Source organism: Vespa mandarinia, chromosome 1, assembly GCF_050613455.1.
Source record: "Vespa mandarinia isolate Hongniang chromosome 1, ASM5061345v1, whole genome shotgun sequence".
Taxonomy (NCBI): Eukaryota; Metazoa; Arthropoda; class Insecta; order Hymenoptera; family Vespidae; genus Vespa; species Vespa mandarinia.
Genome location: NC_140810.1, coordinates 15358576 through 15372532, shown reverse-complemented (window position 1 = coordinate 15372532; position 13957 = coordinate 15358576). Strand labels below are relative to the sequence as shown.

The 13957-nt window shown below is 27.3% G+C and overlaps 4 protein-coding genes across 7 annotated transcripts; 2 read left to right on the top strand and 2 right to left on the bottom strand.

Moving 5' to 3' along the window:
- Positions 1 to 13: 13 nt before the first annotated feature.
- Positions 14 to 1354, top strand: LOC118443625 (NFU1 iron-sulfur cluster scaffold homolog, mitochondrial). The gene is made up of 4 exons (XM_035870874.2): positions 14 to 207; positions 327 to 754; positions 842 to 945; positions 1033 to 1354. The coding sequence occupies exons 1-4, from the start codon at positions 125 to 127 to the stop codon at positions 1258 to 1260; spliced, it is 843 nt and encodes a 280-aa protein (XP_035726767.1). The 5' UTR covers positions 14 to 124; the 3' UTR covers positions 1261 to 1354.
- Positions 1355 to 1396: 42 nt separating this feature from the next.
- Positions 1397 to 3315, bottom strand: Rack1 (Receptor of activated protein kinase C 1). The gene is made up of 5 exons (XM_035870873.2): positions 3095 to 3315; positions 2570 to 2778; positions 2141 to 2347; positions 1845 to 1955; positions 1397 to 1758 (listed from the first exon to the last, which is right to left on the bottom strand). The coding sequence occupies exons 1-5, from the start codon at positions 3201 to 3203 to the stop codon at positions 1441 to 1443; spliced, it is 954 nt and encodes a 317-aa protein (XP_035726766.1). The 5' UTR covers positions 3204 to 3315; the 3' UTR covers positions 1397 to 1440.
- A 455-nt stretch (positions 3316 to 3770) lies between these two features.
- On the top strand, positions 3771 to 11233 carry mew (multiple edematous wings). 3 transcript variants are annotated; one of them, XM_085657738.1, is made up of 18 exons: positions 3771 to 4127; positions 4454 to 4581; positions 4878 to 4904; positions 5734 to 5837; positions 5929 to 6056; positions 6122 to 6330; positions 6407 to 6611; positions 6692 to 6835; positions 6909 to 7050; positions 7118 to 7386; positions 7452 to 7677; positions 7754 to 7985; positions 8082 to 8478; positions 8561 to 8790; positions 8974 to 9206; positions 9276 to 9370; positions 9460 to 9589; positions 9671 to 11233. In XM_085657738.1, exons 1-18 carry the CDS (start codon positions 3955 to 3957, stop codon positions 9899 to 9901), a joined length of 3303 nt encoding a protein of 1100 aa, XP_085513864.1. In that variant the 5' UTR covers positions 3771 to 3954; the 3' UTR covers positions 9902 to 11233. The 3 variants fall into 3 exon arrangements, with proteins under 3 accessions (XP_085513864.1, XP_035726758.1, XP_035726759.1); XM_035870865.2 differs by lacking the exon at positions 4878 to 4904 and having other exon boundaries at positions 3772 to 4127; XM_035870866.2 differs by lacking the exons at positions 4878 to 4904; positions 5734 to 5837; positions 5929 to 6056 and having other exon boundaries at positions 3989 to 4127.
- A 576-nt stretch (positions 11234 to 11809) lies between these two features.
- On the bottom strand, positions 11810 to 13883 carry PGAP3 (Per1-like protein PGAP3). Of its 2 annotated transcripts, XM_035871275.2 has the most exons (7): positions 13484 to 13880; positions 13078 to 13220; positions 12826 to 12978; positions 12614 to 12738; positions 12341 to 12474; positions 12062 to 12266; positions 11810 to 11986 (listed from the first exon to the last, which is right to left on the bottom strand). In XM_035871275.2, the coding sequence occupies exons 1-7, from the start codon at positions 13617 to 13619 to the stop codon at positions 11911 to 11913; spliced, it is 972 nt and encodes a 323-aa protein (XP_035727168.2). In that variant the 5' UTR covers positions 13620 to 13880; the 3' UTR covers positions 11810 to 11910. The 2 variants fall into 2 exon arrangements, with proteins under 2 accessions (XP_035727168.2, XP_085513885.1); XM_085657759.1 differs by lacking the exon at positions 12826 to 12978 and having other exon boundaries at positions 13484 to 13883.
- Positions 13884 to 13957: the final 74 nt, after the last annotated feature.

The following is a 13957-nucleotide window of genomic DNA, read 5'->3' as shown; positions in this document are numbered from 1 at the left end:
TATATATATTCGTACTCTCTAGAGTTTAACTAGAAACGTAATGGTACAGTTTGTGGTAACAATATAACCTAAAAATTATGAAAATTGCGTTTAATGATTATAAAAGTGTTATACTCCTTTCACTATGGATAAAATATTAACAAAATCATTACACTCTAGTCGTTGTTTAGCCTATAGATCATTACCTACATGTCAATCAAATTTAAAGTAAGCAAAACAAAATATTTTAGTAAAAATGTAGAAAAATATGACAAAAGTAAATAATTCTATCCAAATATAAAATTATTAATTTAACATGTTTTATGTGTATGCTTTATATTTTGCAGAATTTTAAATAAAAATATTGTGCACTTACATACAGGTTTACAATCTTTTAAATCGAAGCAATATGTTCTTTGCAATAAAAGCAAATATAATATCTGTCAGTTTCAAAAGCGTAATATGTTCATTCAAACCCAGGATACTCCCAATCCAAACAGTTTAAAATTTCTTCCTGGTGTCAAAGTATTAGAAGGAGGTGGCACCAAAGACTTCCCAAATGCTACGGATGCTTATTGTTCGCCTCTTGCTAAAATGTTATTTCGAATCGAAGGAGTTAAATCTGTATTTTTTGGTCCAGACTTTATTACAATAACAAAGTTAGATGAAGATATGGAATGGGGTGTTTTAAAACCAGAAATATTTGCAACAATCATGGATTTTTTTGCAAGTGGATTACCAATACTAAATGAGTCACAACCTTCGCCAGATACACGTATAAAGATATATTTTTTAAAACTTATAAGGAATTCTTTTTACGATAAAGACAACTATTGTCTAATAAACTTTTTTAATTTTTTAGAAATCAATGAAGATGACGATGAAATAGTACAGATGATAAAAGAACTTCTGGATACACGAATACGTCCTACGGTCCAAGAAGATGGAGGTGACATTGTATTTATGGTACAGATAATTTTTAATATTTGAATGATACAATTTTTTAATACATTCTTGCAAATTTTTTAATTAACAAAATTTACTTTGTTATAGGGTTTTGAAGAAGGTATTGTAAAACTGAAAATGCAAGGTTCTTGTACAAGTTGTCCTAGTTCTGTTGTAACATTAAGAAATGGAGTTCAAAATATGATGCAGTTTTACATACCAGAAGTATTGGGTGTTATACAAGTTGAAGATGAAACTGATAAAATTGCCAAAAAGGAATTCGAGAAACTCGAAAGTAAAATCCAAACTTTGTCAAGTAGCAGTGATAACAAATAATTGTGACATTTCACATTTTATATAGTCAAAAGATACATGTAATATTGTGCATAATTAAAAGCATATCGCAAATAAATTATAGCAAAAGTACTATGTATATTATTAATAAAAAAATAAATAATATTTAAAAAAAATATTGATGTTTACTTTTTTTTATTTTTCTACTTTTTTTACAAAGTATTAGCGGCTAGATACAGAAACTTGCCACACGCGAATAGTGTTATCAGAGTATCCAGCAAATAATGTTTGTCCGTCCGTGGACCAAGCGAGAGACAAACATTGAGGTGGTTCTGCTTTACTGGTTGCAGATACAACTTCTGGTTTCAATTCTTCAACCATTTCTTTAGTCTCAAGATCCCAAATCTTAATCCATGGTCCAAATGCAGCACACAGCCAGTAGCGATTAGGACTAAAGCAAAGTGCAGTAATGATATCATTATGATCAAGAGTATGGAGATGTTTACCATCATTCAAATCCCATAACATAGCTTTGCAATCCTAAAAAAAAAAATATAAATTACGTTAATAAGGATTCATTGTATTAACAAAATGAATACTTTATTCCAGATTATTTCAATACATACTTTTCCACCAGATGCACATAACGAACCATCCGGAGACACGGTGACTGTATTAAGGTATCCAGAATGTCCATTGTGATTAATCTTAAGTTTGCAGTTTGTCAAGTTCCATACCTATAAAAGATTTATAGTTTAATAAAACAAGAATATTTCTAATTTTTAATATATATGTGGAAATAAATAAAAATTCAGTCCCATATCCGCTAACACTCATAGACATCATGGTGTTATAAAGTTTTCATCATTTTTATTACATTTTAAATAATATCACATTTTTTAATTATTTTGTATTAACATACCTTAACAATACAATCCCAACCTGCAGAAACAATAATAGGATTGGAATGATTTGGAGAAAAGCGTACACAGCTGACCCAATCGGTATGTCCCTCATCTTGTATGGTATACTTGCATTCTGCCAATGTATTCCACAACTTGATAGTTTTGTCACGAGAACCAGATACAATTTGTCGATTGTCTACAGAGAAGGCGACACTCAGGACGTCCTAATAACAGAAATAGAATCTTTTGCTCTAATAATTATATTTTAACTTCGTTACCCTATGAACGGCATTATAAACTGGCCAATACTTACAATATTGTAGGTTTAATGAATGCCCACCTCTTCTATTTATATACACAAAAAAAAAATATATAAAAAAAAGCTTCAGTTTATTTCCAATTTGAGGTACCGCCAGTTTACCGCTCACAAATTAGTAAAGTCACACCTTGGTATGGTCTTCAAATCTCCGTGTTGTCCGACCTGCAGCCAAGTCCCACAGACGTAGAGTTTTGTCCCACGATCCAGACAGTGCATAGTTTCCATCAGAAGATAATACAACATCGCTGATGAAGTGGGAATGACCATAGAGACGTTTTTGAGGAATACCATAGTTAGCGTCGTCGCGCGTCAATTTCCATACGATTAAAGTTTTATCTGTAAATGTAATTTAAAAGATAATATAATGTATTCTTTCTAAGATGTAAAGTCACGTTGCGCGTATGTGTGTTATATGTAAAGTGCCGAGCGGCCATTATTCGTTTTAACATAGATATATACCGCCAAATAGCTAGACAATACATGGTAAATTAAATGACTTTCAGACATTTTATATAAAAAAAATTGTATTCTATTAGAAATAAAATAAGTAATTGCACTTTTAAAATGTATTATTCTACGAACGAGGACCAATATACGTTATTTCAATGTAAAATATATGAGAAAGAAACAAATCTAACAGATGATTACTTACCACGTGAGGACGATAAAATCATATCCGGATATTTTGGATTTGTAGCGATTTGAGTAACGGAGCCATTGTGCCCCCGAAGAGTTCCCCTCAATTGTAAAGTTTCAGTCATCTTGAAAGCGGCTCAATTTTCTTAAACCAAGGATGTATTTGGATTACTTCGACCATCCGCTCTTAAAGAAGCGTCGAATGCAAAAGGATAGTCGGAAACAGGCAATACACATTCAAGCATTGTACATGAATACATAGAGATAACATTCGTATTCGTTACGATATTCAAAGATAGATGGCACTATAAATTACAGCAATTAGTTTATTAACATTTAAAAAACTTATTTTGAAAATAGAAAATATTAAACAAAATAAAATAATCATCAAATTATTCTTTTTATTTAAATCGTTAAATGAAAAAAAAGAAATATGTATATATATTTCGTAATGGCGCGAATTTTAAACATATTAATACATGGTAATAAAATTTTGTAAATAATGCAATTAAAATGCAACAGCATTAAATATAAACGTCATATTTAATCTCGAATATTACATAATAGAAAATATCAAAATGTTTATAAGGGCTAACGTTTCAAACAATTTTTTAGTTGTAATATTGTGCTTTACGTTTATTGCGTCACACTTCCGTTATGAAGCATCAACCTTACTTACCTTACTGGTTGTTTATATTCCAGGATAGTAAAGTGATGAAGTACGATTGGTGTATCAGTCGCATGGGTGGATCTCATAAGAGTTTTAAAGGTATTTGTGTTGAAAGGGAATAAAGAAAGTAATAAAAATAGGGTCATTGAAAGCAGTACAACAGAATTTAAAAATAACATTCACTCATGAGCGTTTGACAACTTAAGATGAGGTGGTTCGTATTGATATGGGCCTTTTTAAATGTCTGGGCAATAAATGCTTTCAATTTGGAAGCACGAATACCTGTTATTAAAAGAGGATTAAATGGTTCCTACTTCGGTTATTCGGTAGCTGAACATCAAGAACTTCCTGAGGATGGGACTGAAAAAGCTAAAAGTTGGTTAGTCATTTTCAAGAATGTTACAAACATTTAAGTCAAGATTGTTTTATGTCTCTTCCTCATCTTACTTCAAACTTAAGCACACTCAGATAAGAAATGAGATAAGATGTAAATGTAAACATGATATTATCAATTATTTTTGTCTAATCTAATAAAATTTATGTGTTCTCTGTAATACATTATTAATAACAATTAATGTTAATTTTTTAAAAATTATATAAATAAATACTTTTTTCATATATTGAAATTAGTAGAGATACAGCTATATATTTAATACACAGCTGAAAATAATTTATTAACAATTTATTATAATTTATATATTATAGGATGTTAATTGGCGCTCCATTAGATCAAAATAAACAACCTGAAACAAATAGATCAGGTGCATTATGGCAGTGTCCATTAACCACATATACAAGGGATTGCATTCAAGTTATCACAGATGGACGATCAAGTATGTTTAACTTCTGTTATATTTCTTTTATAATTGACTAGCAATAATTCATTTAATGTTCATTTATCATTGGTGATGGAAATTTCAAAGAATCTATTGTATATTATGTTTATAGTAGCAAGAATACTCATGTCCTACTTAAACATAATAGCTAGTATGTGGTCTAACTATTTATTAATTATAAAGCATGTTATTTGTAAATCTGTGGTACTATGTATATTGTAAAGTATTATTTTTATTTTATGTCAGCTGTATAATAAGATTATTTTTTGTTAAATCATGTTTTGGTTAACCAGCAGCAGAAGGTGGTCTGTATGATTCAAGTAAGTGAAACAAAACAGATGTGACAGAATGGTTGAATGAGAAAGTCTCAAAATTTGTATATATTTTTCAATATTTTAATAAATACTTTTTTTAAATGCTTTTATAGGAACACTCGCATGAAACTAACAGTAATGTTCATGTTTATTGTGATTAATATGTCTATCTTCCTTTCTCTTTATATATTAAATATATGCATGTTAAATGTTATATCAATATTATAACAATATCATAACATATGTTATAACTTTATAAATAATTAATTGTTACAATGACCTATTATATCATTATTAACAATTATTGCAACCTGTGGCATGTGAAATAATAAACATATTTTGTATAATTTATAGTGCAGTATACTTTAATCATTATGATTATTCTATCTCAAGAAATAAATACTCTCTTTAACTATAACAGCTCAAGTAAACATTGTAATATTTTCTTTAAATAGTTTTGATTTCAATATAAATCATTTATCATCATTTAATCATTTTTTCTCTATTTTAAAAAAATCATTGTGTATATATAACATTAAATATTTTGCTTTATAGATATTGTGAAGTACTAACATATGATTAATTTTAATGATAATTCCATAATAATTTCCTATTGTCTTTAATGGGTTAAAAATATTCTTATTTAGGCTTCACATATACTATGTAAATTTGAATTTAAAAAATGATATATGATTTTTTATGCAGGTATACTGCATAGTTGAAAGAAGAAATATGTTTTATGGTTTGATTTTTGATTCATAAAAATTAACAGTATATGCAGAATTTTTGAAATTAAACTGTGATTATGTTACTATCCTAAAGTTTCTATTTCTAGGTTTCGATTCTGATGATTTAGTTCCTCCTGGTAAGGATGAAATAAAAGATAACCAATGGTTAGGAGTCACAGTTCGTAGTCAGGGTGTAGGTGGCAAAGTAATGGTGTGTGTTATAGCACTTTATATTATACATCACTATACATCATCCTGTAATGTAACTAACAACACGTTTTTACTAATACATTCCATTAAAGGTATGTGCTCATCGACACATAGTTAAAACTGCGGACTCTCGATGGGGACAGGGTCAGTGCTATATATTGACTCAGGATTTAAAGTATCAAGATTTAAAAAAACCTTGCTCAGGAAAACCCACTAATAAGTAAGATATATGGTAACAGTAAATCGTATTGTTTTATATGTTGTTGTTTTATTTTCTTCCTATAGAGCACATGAACAATTTGGATATTGTCAAGCTGGTACAAGTGGAGTATTAACATCTGAGGATCGTGTGGTCATTGGTACACCTGGACCACATACATGGAAGGGAACATTGTATCTTTTTACTGTATCTGATGAATTTTTAAATAGGGACAATACTGTTTACAATGTTCCAATGCAAGATTCCTCACCTGTTAACAAATATAGTTACTTAGGTTGGTACAAATGTATGATTTTTATTATTTATCAGTCTTTGAATTATTTCTTTTACATTATAAATCAATTTTCTAGGTATGTCAGTAGCTGTGGGTAACTTCTTTGGAAATGGTTTATCATATGCAGCTGGAGCTCCGCGTTCAAAAGGAACAGGACAAGTTGTCATTCTCACAAGAAAAGATATTAAACCTGATATGGATGTTGCTTTAATCTTAAGCGGTGAACAATTTGCTTCAAGTTTTGGGTATGAAATTACTTCTGCAGATGTCAATGGAGACAAGTAAGAATATGTATTATTATAATATACTAAATATTATTTGTATTATTATCAAAATGATTATATTTAATCGTTTATTTAAGAATTACAGATTTAATTGTAGCAGCACCATTTTATTTTAATAAAGCAGAAGGTGGAGCTGTTTATATTTATACAATGCTATGTAAAAATATTAAAGATAATGACAAATGTAAGCCCGTTAAATTAGTCGGACGCGAAGAATCAAGGTTTGTGACTAATTATGTAATTATTTCCTATATAATAAAAAAAAAAAATGATGTATGTGATATTTAATTATAGATTTGGATTTGCGTTAACTAATTTGGGAGACTTGAACAAAGATGGATATGAAGATATTGCTATTGGTGCTCCTTATGAAGGGAAAGGAACTGTCTACATATATCTTGGATCTAAAAATGGAATTATCACGACGCCATCACAAGTATTTAAAGCGATTAAAAGCAGTTGAATATAGAACTTGATACTCTAAAAAAAAATTTTTTTTATAGATCATTCATTCAGAAGATACTCCAGTACCATTACGTACCTTCGGATATTCATTAAGTGGGGGAATTGATATGGATCAAAATGGTTATCCTGATTTATTGGTTGGTGCTTATGAAGACGATGCTGCTGTACTTCTTCGCTCAAAAAAGATCATTGATATTACTACATATATTAGCTATCTTAAAAAAGATGGAACATATCAAGACAAGATAGATCCTATAGATCCTAATAAATTAGGATGCACAGCACGTCCTGATGCAAATCATACATGGTGTGTATTGTGTATATGTATATGAGTATAAATTATGATTAAGAAAATGAACTTATATATTTCAGCTTTTCGTTTGAAGCATGTTGTAAAACAGAATCTTTGGTTAAAGAAGAAGACATGCAAAATTTACGATTAAATTATTATATAGAAGCTGAAACTTATTCCGGTGTAAAAAAGTTTTCTAGAGTTTGGTTTGGTATTGGTAACACACGTCCTCATTATGTTAATCGTACAGTTACTCTAGATACAACAAAATTGATACATTGTCAAACGGAAATCGTATACTTAAAGGTAGGATATTTAACTAAATAAAAATATGCTTATAAAATATTTAAAAGATAACCTGATATAAAAATAATTTTTGAAGGAAAACACACGTGACATACAGTCACCCATTAAATTTCGTTTAAATTATTCGTTGATACAAGAAGAACCAATGATGCGTAACGAAGGAGATCCCTTGCCTGATATAAAAAATTATCCTATTCTTAATCAACAAGAAGCAGCTCGCATATTTGAAGCAACATTTCAAAAAGATTGCGGAGAGAATGATATTTGTGAAAGTGACTTACAAGTATATGCTCATTTAAATTTATCAGGTTTGTATTTTATCTTTAAGATCGTCGTTATTTATTTTATATTTTGGTCATCTTTGTTCGTAAAAAAAAATTATTATATGTTTTAATTATTTGCAGTGTCATCTGTTAAACCTAATTTTTACGAATTACTTCTTGGTGAAAGAGAAGAAGTAGTGGTTGAAGTTAATGTAACTAACGTTGGTGAATCTGCCTATGAAGCACAACTTTTTATAACTCATTCACAGAATTTAAATTATATTGCAAGTAAAAGCAATGATTCTGTAATCTGCAATTTATACAATGCAACATTAGTAGCATGTTCAATTGGCAATCCATTTAAGAAAGACAAAATGGTAAACATACAGGTGAGATTTGACCCTAAAGGTTTAGAGGATAATGAATCATTATTAGATTTTGTGATTTTTGCTAATTCAACATCTAAAGAAGTGACTGAGAAGAAACCTACTCTTTTACAAGCTACAGTGCTAAAAAGAGCTGAATTATCAATAAAGGGGTATGTATGCTTTTTTTAACCTGCTTATTTATTATATATTTATGATTTACTTTATATTAATATTTATTTATTCATTTTACAGAAGTGCAAAAACTCAATGGGCATTTTATGGTGGACCAGTTATTGGTGAATCAGCTATAAAACACTTAAGTGAAATAGGACCTAAAGTTTCACATACTTATGAAGTATTTAATGAAGGACCATGGAAAGTAAGTAGTGTAGAAGTACGAATTTCGTGGCCATATGAAGTTGCAAATGACAAATCTCATGGTAAATGGCTATTGTACTTAGAAGAATTACCAACTGTACAAGGTGATTATATTCTTTTAATTATATATCCTTGCTTTCTCTCTCTCTCTCTCTCTCTCTCTCTCTCTCTCTCTCTCTCTCTATATATATATATATATATATATATATATATATATATATATATATATATAAATTATTTTTAAATTGTTTTAATTTCAATCTACAATAAATAAAAAATTTGTGTAGCCCTAGGTGAAGGAGAATGTACACTTCCACCGGGTCATTCAGTTAATCCATTAAAATTACAAGATTCCGTTAATTTTGAAGACTTGGATACAATTTTTCCAACACCATCTACATCAACACCTATTTTGTATAATCATACTAATCATATAAGAATAAAACGAGATACAGAAAAAGTTGTTAATACACGAACAATTATTGATAAAGATGGCCATAAACATTATATAGTTTCTATGGTAGGTATTAATTAAAACATTAATTTATTGTATATAAATATATTATTTTAAACTATATTTATTTTACAGAATTGTAAAGCAGGAACTGCAAAATGTTTTGATATAACGTGTATCATATATAATTTGCAACGGAAGCAAGAAGCAATTATAACTGTCAAAGCAAGGTAAAATCCAGATAGTATAATGTATACCGCACGTTTTTATGGGGAAAAACATATAATCTTTAATAATAATCACGTTTAAATTTTTTTAGACTTTGGAATTCAACATTAGTAGAAGATTATCCAAAAGTAGATATGGTAAAGATAGGTTCGAATGCAAGAATAATTATACCCCCTAATGTCGTGATACAACAAGAAAATTTAAAAGACGATCATGCAATTGTAAGAATACGTACTGTTTTTGAATCATTCATTAATTTTATTTTTATTTGAAGATATTTTATATTTATATTTATTTTCTAGGCTGAAACAATTGCATATCCAGATCCTCTGGATCAACAGGATGTAGAACCTGTTCCTATTTGGATAATCATAGTAGCAGTAGTTGCAGGTCTACTACTATTCATTTTACTTACACTAGTACTTCGAAAGTTAGGATTCTTTAAACGAAGACGACCGGATCCTACTTTATCTGGTAATCTCGAAAAGCACAGAGAAGAAAATCCAGAAAATGAAGCTTTATTTAAACACTAAAAAAAAAAAAGAAAAAAGAATACTTACGATGTGGCTTTGATGAATTGTCACAATACTTATGTTCAGTACTTATGGAGATAAAGAATCAATAGCTGACAGCAGCTTTGAAATGACATTAAGGCTGTTTATAAATTTTTTACATACACTATGTGTATAACAGAAGCAGCAAAGAGTACATATATACAATTTAAAAAAAAAATTGTGATAATGACCTCTTTTTAAAAGTTTACTTTTTTCCATAATAGTGTTAACACTATTCTTAAAAGATATACTTTTATATATAGTATATGTATTTACATATTTATATTGACATAGTATTTTTATTTTGATAGATCATATTACGATAGCTGCTGTTAATTTATCACTTAATTTATCTCAGTCGAAGGAAATTTAAATTACTTATTTTTTATCATCAGGAATATGTTTACAATCATGCTTTAATAATAAAGCAGAAATTATACATCATCATTTTAAATCATTGTTTGAATTATAATATTAGGTCTACAATGAAGACTGCTACAAAATAATGCTAATAGCAACATTTATTTACTTAAATAATATTAAGTGTGCATACGTGTATGCATGGAGTAATAATGTGTGTAAGGACATATTTACAGTATGTAAAGTCGCTTTTCTTTGCCATGTTATCAGAAGTATATAGTATATTATTATAATAATAGATATTATTATAATAATAGATATTATTATAATAATAGATTATTATAAAAAAGTTACATATTGCCTTATTTAAAAGAAATTGATAGTTTAGATAAAATGACATATAAATAAAAATTTTTTAATTAATTCCGTATTGCTTCGTATAATGATATTGCCCTATAAATTAATATAAATTTATAATCGGTAGTATCATTATATGTTATTATCGTTATTGAAAATACTTTTATAAAAAAGTGCTATATATTTTCGTAAGGTAAATTTATATTATACAAAAGGAAATTTGATATCAATTTATATAAATTATTTCTTCCAATGTGTTCATATAATTATTTTATGACTTTTTAAATTTTATGTATTAATAATATTCAAAAAAAAAAGAAAATAGATGAGAATGAGAAAATAGATGAGAAGGGAAGATGTAACTTCTATTAGAAACTTTTTTGTTTTGAAGTTCATCTTTACACTGTGCAAATTATTGAAACAAATAAGTGATAAACGTGTTTTTAAATTTTTCCAGTTTTTTTTTTTTTAATATTTACAAATAAAACAAATAGTACTTTAAGATTTACATAGTCATTATAATTTTAAATATATATACTGTTTTTAATTGATTAAGTAGATTCATAAGGTCAATTTTGAAACTTTTATAATATTGATACTTATTTTCATGTAAGTTAAAACGCAATGAATGCTCGCACATATAAATCATGAACTTATAAATTAAGTATTTATACTTTTATTAAAAAATTAATGGTGTGTAGATAGATTAAAATTTATCTTATATAATTTATCAATATTTTTTTATCATCATTTTGATACAAAAATAATTATGAATTCCAGTTACATATGTAATACACATGTTGTAACACATTCCTTGAATAACTTAGAGAATCCTCAACAATGAGAGCATACTAGGAAAGAGAATAATGAAATGATGAAAGCATCACTTATAGTATGATACATTAATCCTTTTGATTCAAAAAAGATGATCTGAGGAAGCGTGATATATAAACGCATTGTATATTGAAAATGTAAAAAGGATTAATGTTATATAAATTGTAGAAGCTCATTATGTGTCAAGACTTGGAGATACTGCCTATATAAGTTAAATTGCCATTTAAAATACTAATATACATGCTTATAAACAAATGCTAATTCTGGTACTTATTTATTAAAAATATAATGAATATTTAAAGACAAGAAATAACTTTATTGATATTTTATATTGCATTGTATAGAAAATGTAACTGTTATATATTTATACAGAAAAAAATTAACATTAAACGATTTCATTTCACTAAAAAAAAAGCACCACTGATATTTTGACTAAATCAATGGATATGATGCATATTTAATATTGTTTTGTTGTCATATGTCTTTAAATATAAACAGTCTAAAGTTATGAACCTGCAAAAAGAATTAATAAATTAGAAGTTCTATATTATTTTTTACTTCAATTATTTGTATATAATATTTTTATACCTATATAACAAAATAGTAAGTGGAGCTGTAAATCCATGCCATAAAGAATGAGCATCAAAAGTCCAAAATATTGGTGAAAAATCAAGCACTTCTAATAAAGTAACAAGAACTGCTAAGATATTAAACCAACCAATGAGATATGCGTGAGGTACTTCATGTCTGACATGATACCACCATGACATTGTTATTACAAAAGTTAAAAAACCTATAGTTGTAAAATATTACAATTATAGATGTAAATACATTATTTAGTTATATGATTACATAAGTTGATGTTACCTATTACTATATTAAATTTCATGTTGTATCCATAGTTAATTGCTCCAGACCATAAATGTGTTAGATGCGCATATAAAATACTAATATAACAACAAGTAAGTATAATAAAAGTTTTGGTATGTTTGTATGTCATTCTATAATCAATAAAAAATTTCAATTATGCACTCTATTTATAACTACAGAATTAAAATATTTTAATAATATATATATATATATATATATATATATATATAAATTATAAATTTTATATATATATTTATATATAAATTTTACCTTAATGACATACAATATAATAATGTCAGTACAATAGCAAATGCACATGAATAATCCATTACTTCTGTAAAGTCTGTGTCACGTGCATGGAATATTGTAGACCAAAACCATCCATTTAAACAAATCTAAAGCATCATGATCAACTACATTACATTAATTATATAAACTTTTTTTATAATATTTCTATATTATTATAATGTCCAAATACTTACAAAACTAAAATATGACCAAACATAGAACATGGGATATTTTGAATTTATTTTTCTTTTAAATTTCCAATATAGTACCCAATGAGCATAGAAATTAAATATTGAAAATAAAACAGAAGCTGGTTCTTGGCATCCAAAAATACGTATAAATGGCCACTATAGTAAAATATACATATAGTTTTATTATATAATTTTTAGTTTTATAAATAGAAATTACATGATTCATATTTTTTATTAATAACTTTTATGACTCACTTTTCCATAAAACTGTGGCACTGTCAAACCATGATTTACAAAATATTCAACTGTATGCCACATGCAAATATATTTACAATCTTCAATGCAAGACCATGATAATAACGAAAGGAATAGAGATGGTGGATTAATAAAATTAGTATCTGTACGGAAAGGAAGCATTGAAAGATATAAATCAGTATTTTATAATATTGGGATATTAATAATATGTTATGTTTAGAAAATGTTCTATTGAAGTTTTTAATGGAAGTTCAATTTTTTATCGAATTAAAGCCTAATCAAAAAAAACAAATAATACAAATGTTAGAACAGGTGCTTCATTAAGTATCTTCATAATTAATTTTAATTATAAATCAAATGAATTATAACAATAAAATAAGTACCATATTATATTTTAAATACGTACCATCTTTACAATGATTAATACGATATTTCATAAGACACTGATTGTAAATCTGCGATCTGTCTCCTGTCGATGCAATTACATTTGTAACATAATATGTTTGAAGGATCAAACAAATTATCCATGCCGGTTTTAACATAATGTCACGAATTAATACATCATAATAAATATAATATATCTATATATATATATATATATAAATATATTACTTATTATTGGAGAAATAAAATATACTACACGTTTATAATATACAAGTATGTAGAGAAATAATTAAAAAGAGATAAGGAGAAAAATTTGATAAAAAATTTAATTAGATTAATTGATAGATATAATAAACTGGCGGGTTATTCACCGCCACTATACTCGAAACGTATGTGACTTCAGCGACAGGTCACGGACAAAATATGAACTACAAATGCTAATGGTTGGGAATACTGTGTCCGTCATGCGTCTATCGTATCATTGTATAAATAAGAT

Excerpts from the sequence above, each read along its gene's own strand:
- mew (XM_085657738.1), top strand. The coding sequence starts at position 3,955 with ATGAGGTGGTTCGTATTGATATGGGCCTTTTTAAATGTCTGGGCAATA. Across the intron at positions 4,128-4,453 it reads ACTGAAAAAGCTAAAAGTTG|GATGTTAATTGGCGCTCCAT; the intron begins GTTAGTCATTTT and ends TATATATTATAG. Across the intron at positions 8,791-8,973 it reads AGAATTACCAACTGTACAAG|CCCTAGGTGAAGGAGAATGT; the intron begins GTGATTATATTC and ends AAATTTGTGTAG.
- PGAP3 (XM_035871275.2), bottom strand. The coding sequence starts at position 13,619 with ATGTTAAAACCGGCATGGATAATTTGTTTGATCCTTCAAACATATTAT. Across the intron at positions 12,979-13,077 it reads TGCCACAGTTTTATGGAAAA|TGGCCATTTATACGTATTTT; the intron begins GTGAGTCATAAA and ends ATTTTACTATAG. Across the intron at positions 11,987-12,061 it reads CTTACTATTTTGTTATATAG|GTTCATAACTTTAGACTGTT; the intron begins GTATAAAAATAT and ends TTCTTTTTGCAG.
- Rack1 (XM_035870873.2), bottom strand. The coding sequence starts at position 3,203 with ATGACTGAAACTTTACAATTGAGGGGAACTCTTCGGGGGCACAATGGC. Across the intron at positions 2,779-3,094 it reads GATTTTATCGTCCTCACGTG|ATAAAACTTTAATCGTATGG; the intron begins GTAAGTAATCAT and ends TTACATTTACAG. Across the intron at positions 1,956-2,140 it reads GTTGGGATTGTATTGTTAAG|GTATGGAACTTGACAAACTG; the intron begins GTATGTTAATAC and ends AATCTTTTATAG.
- LOC118443625 (XM_035870874.2), top strand. The coding sequence starts at position 125 with ATGGATAAAATATTAACAAAATCATTACACTCTAGTCGTTGTTTAGCC. Across the intron at positions 755-841 it reads ACAACCTTCGCCAGATACAC|AAATCAATGAAGATGACGAT; the intron begins GTATAAAGATAT and ends TTAATTTTTTAG. Across the intron at positions 946-1,032 it reads GAGGTGACATTGTATTTATG|GGTTTTGAAGAAGGTATTGT; the intron begins GTACAGATAATT and ends ACTTTGTTATAG.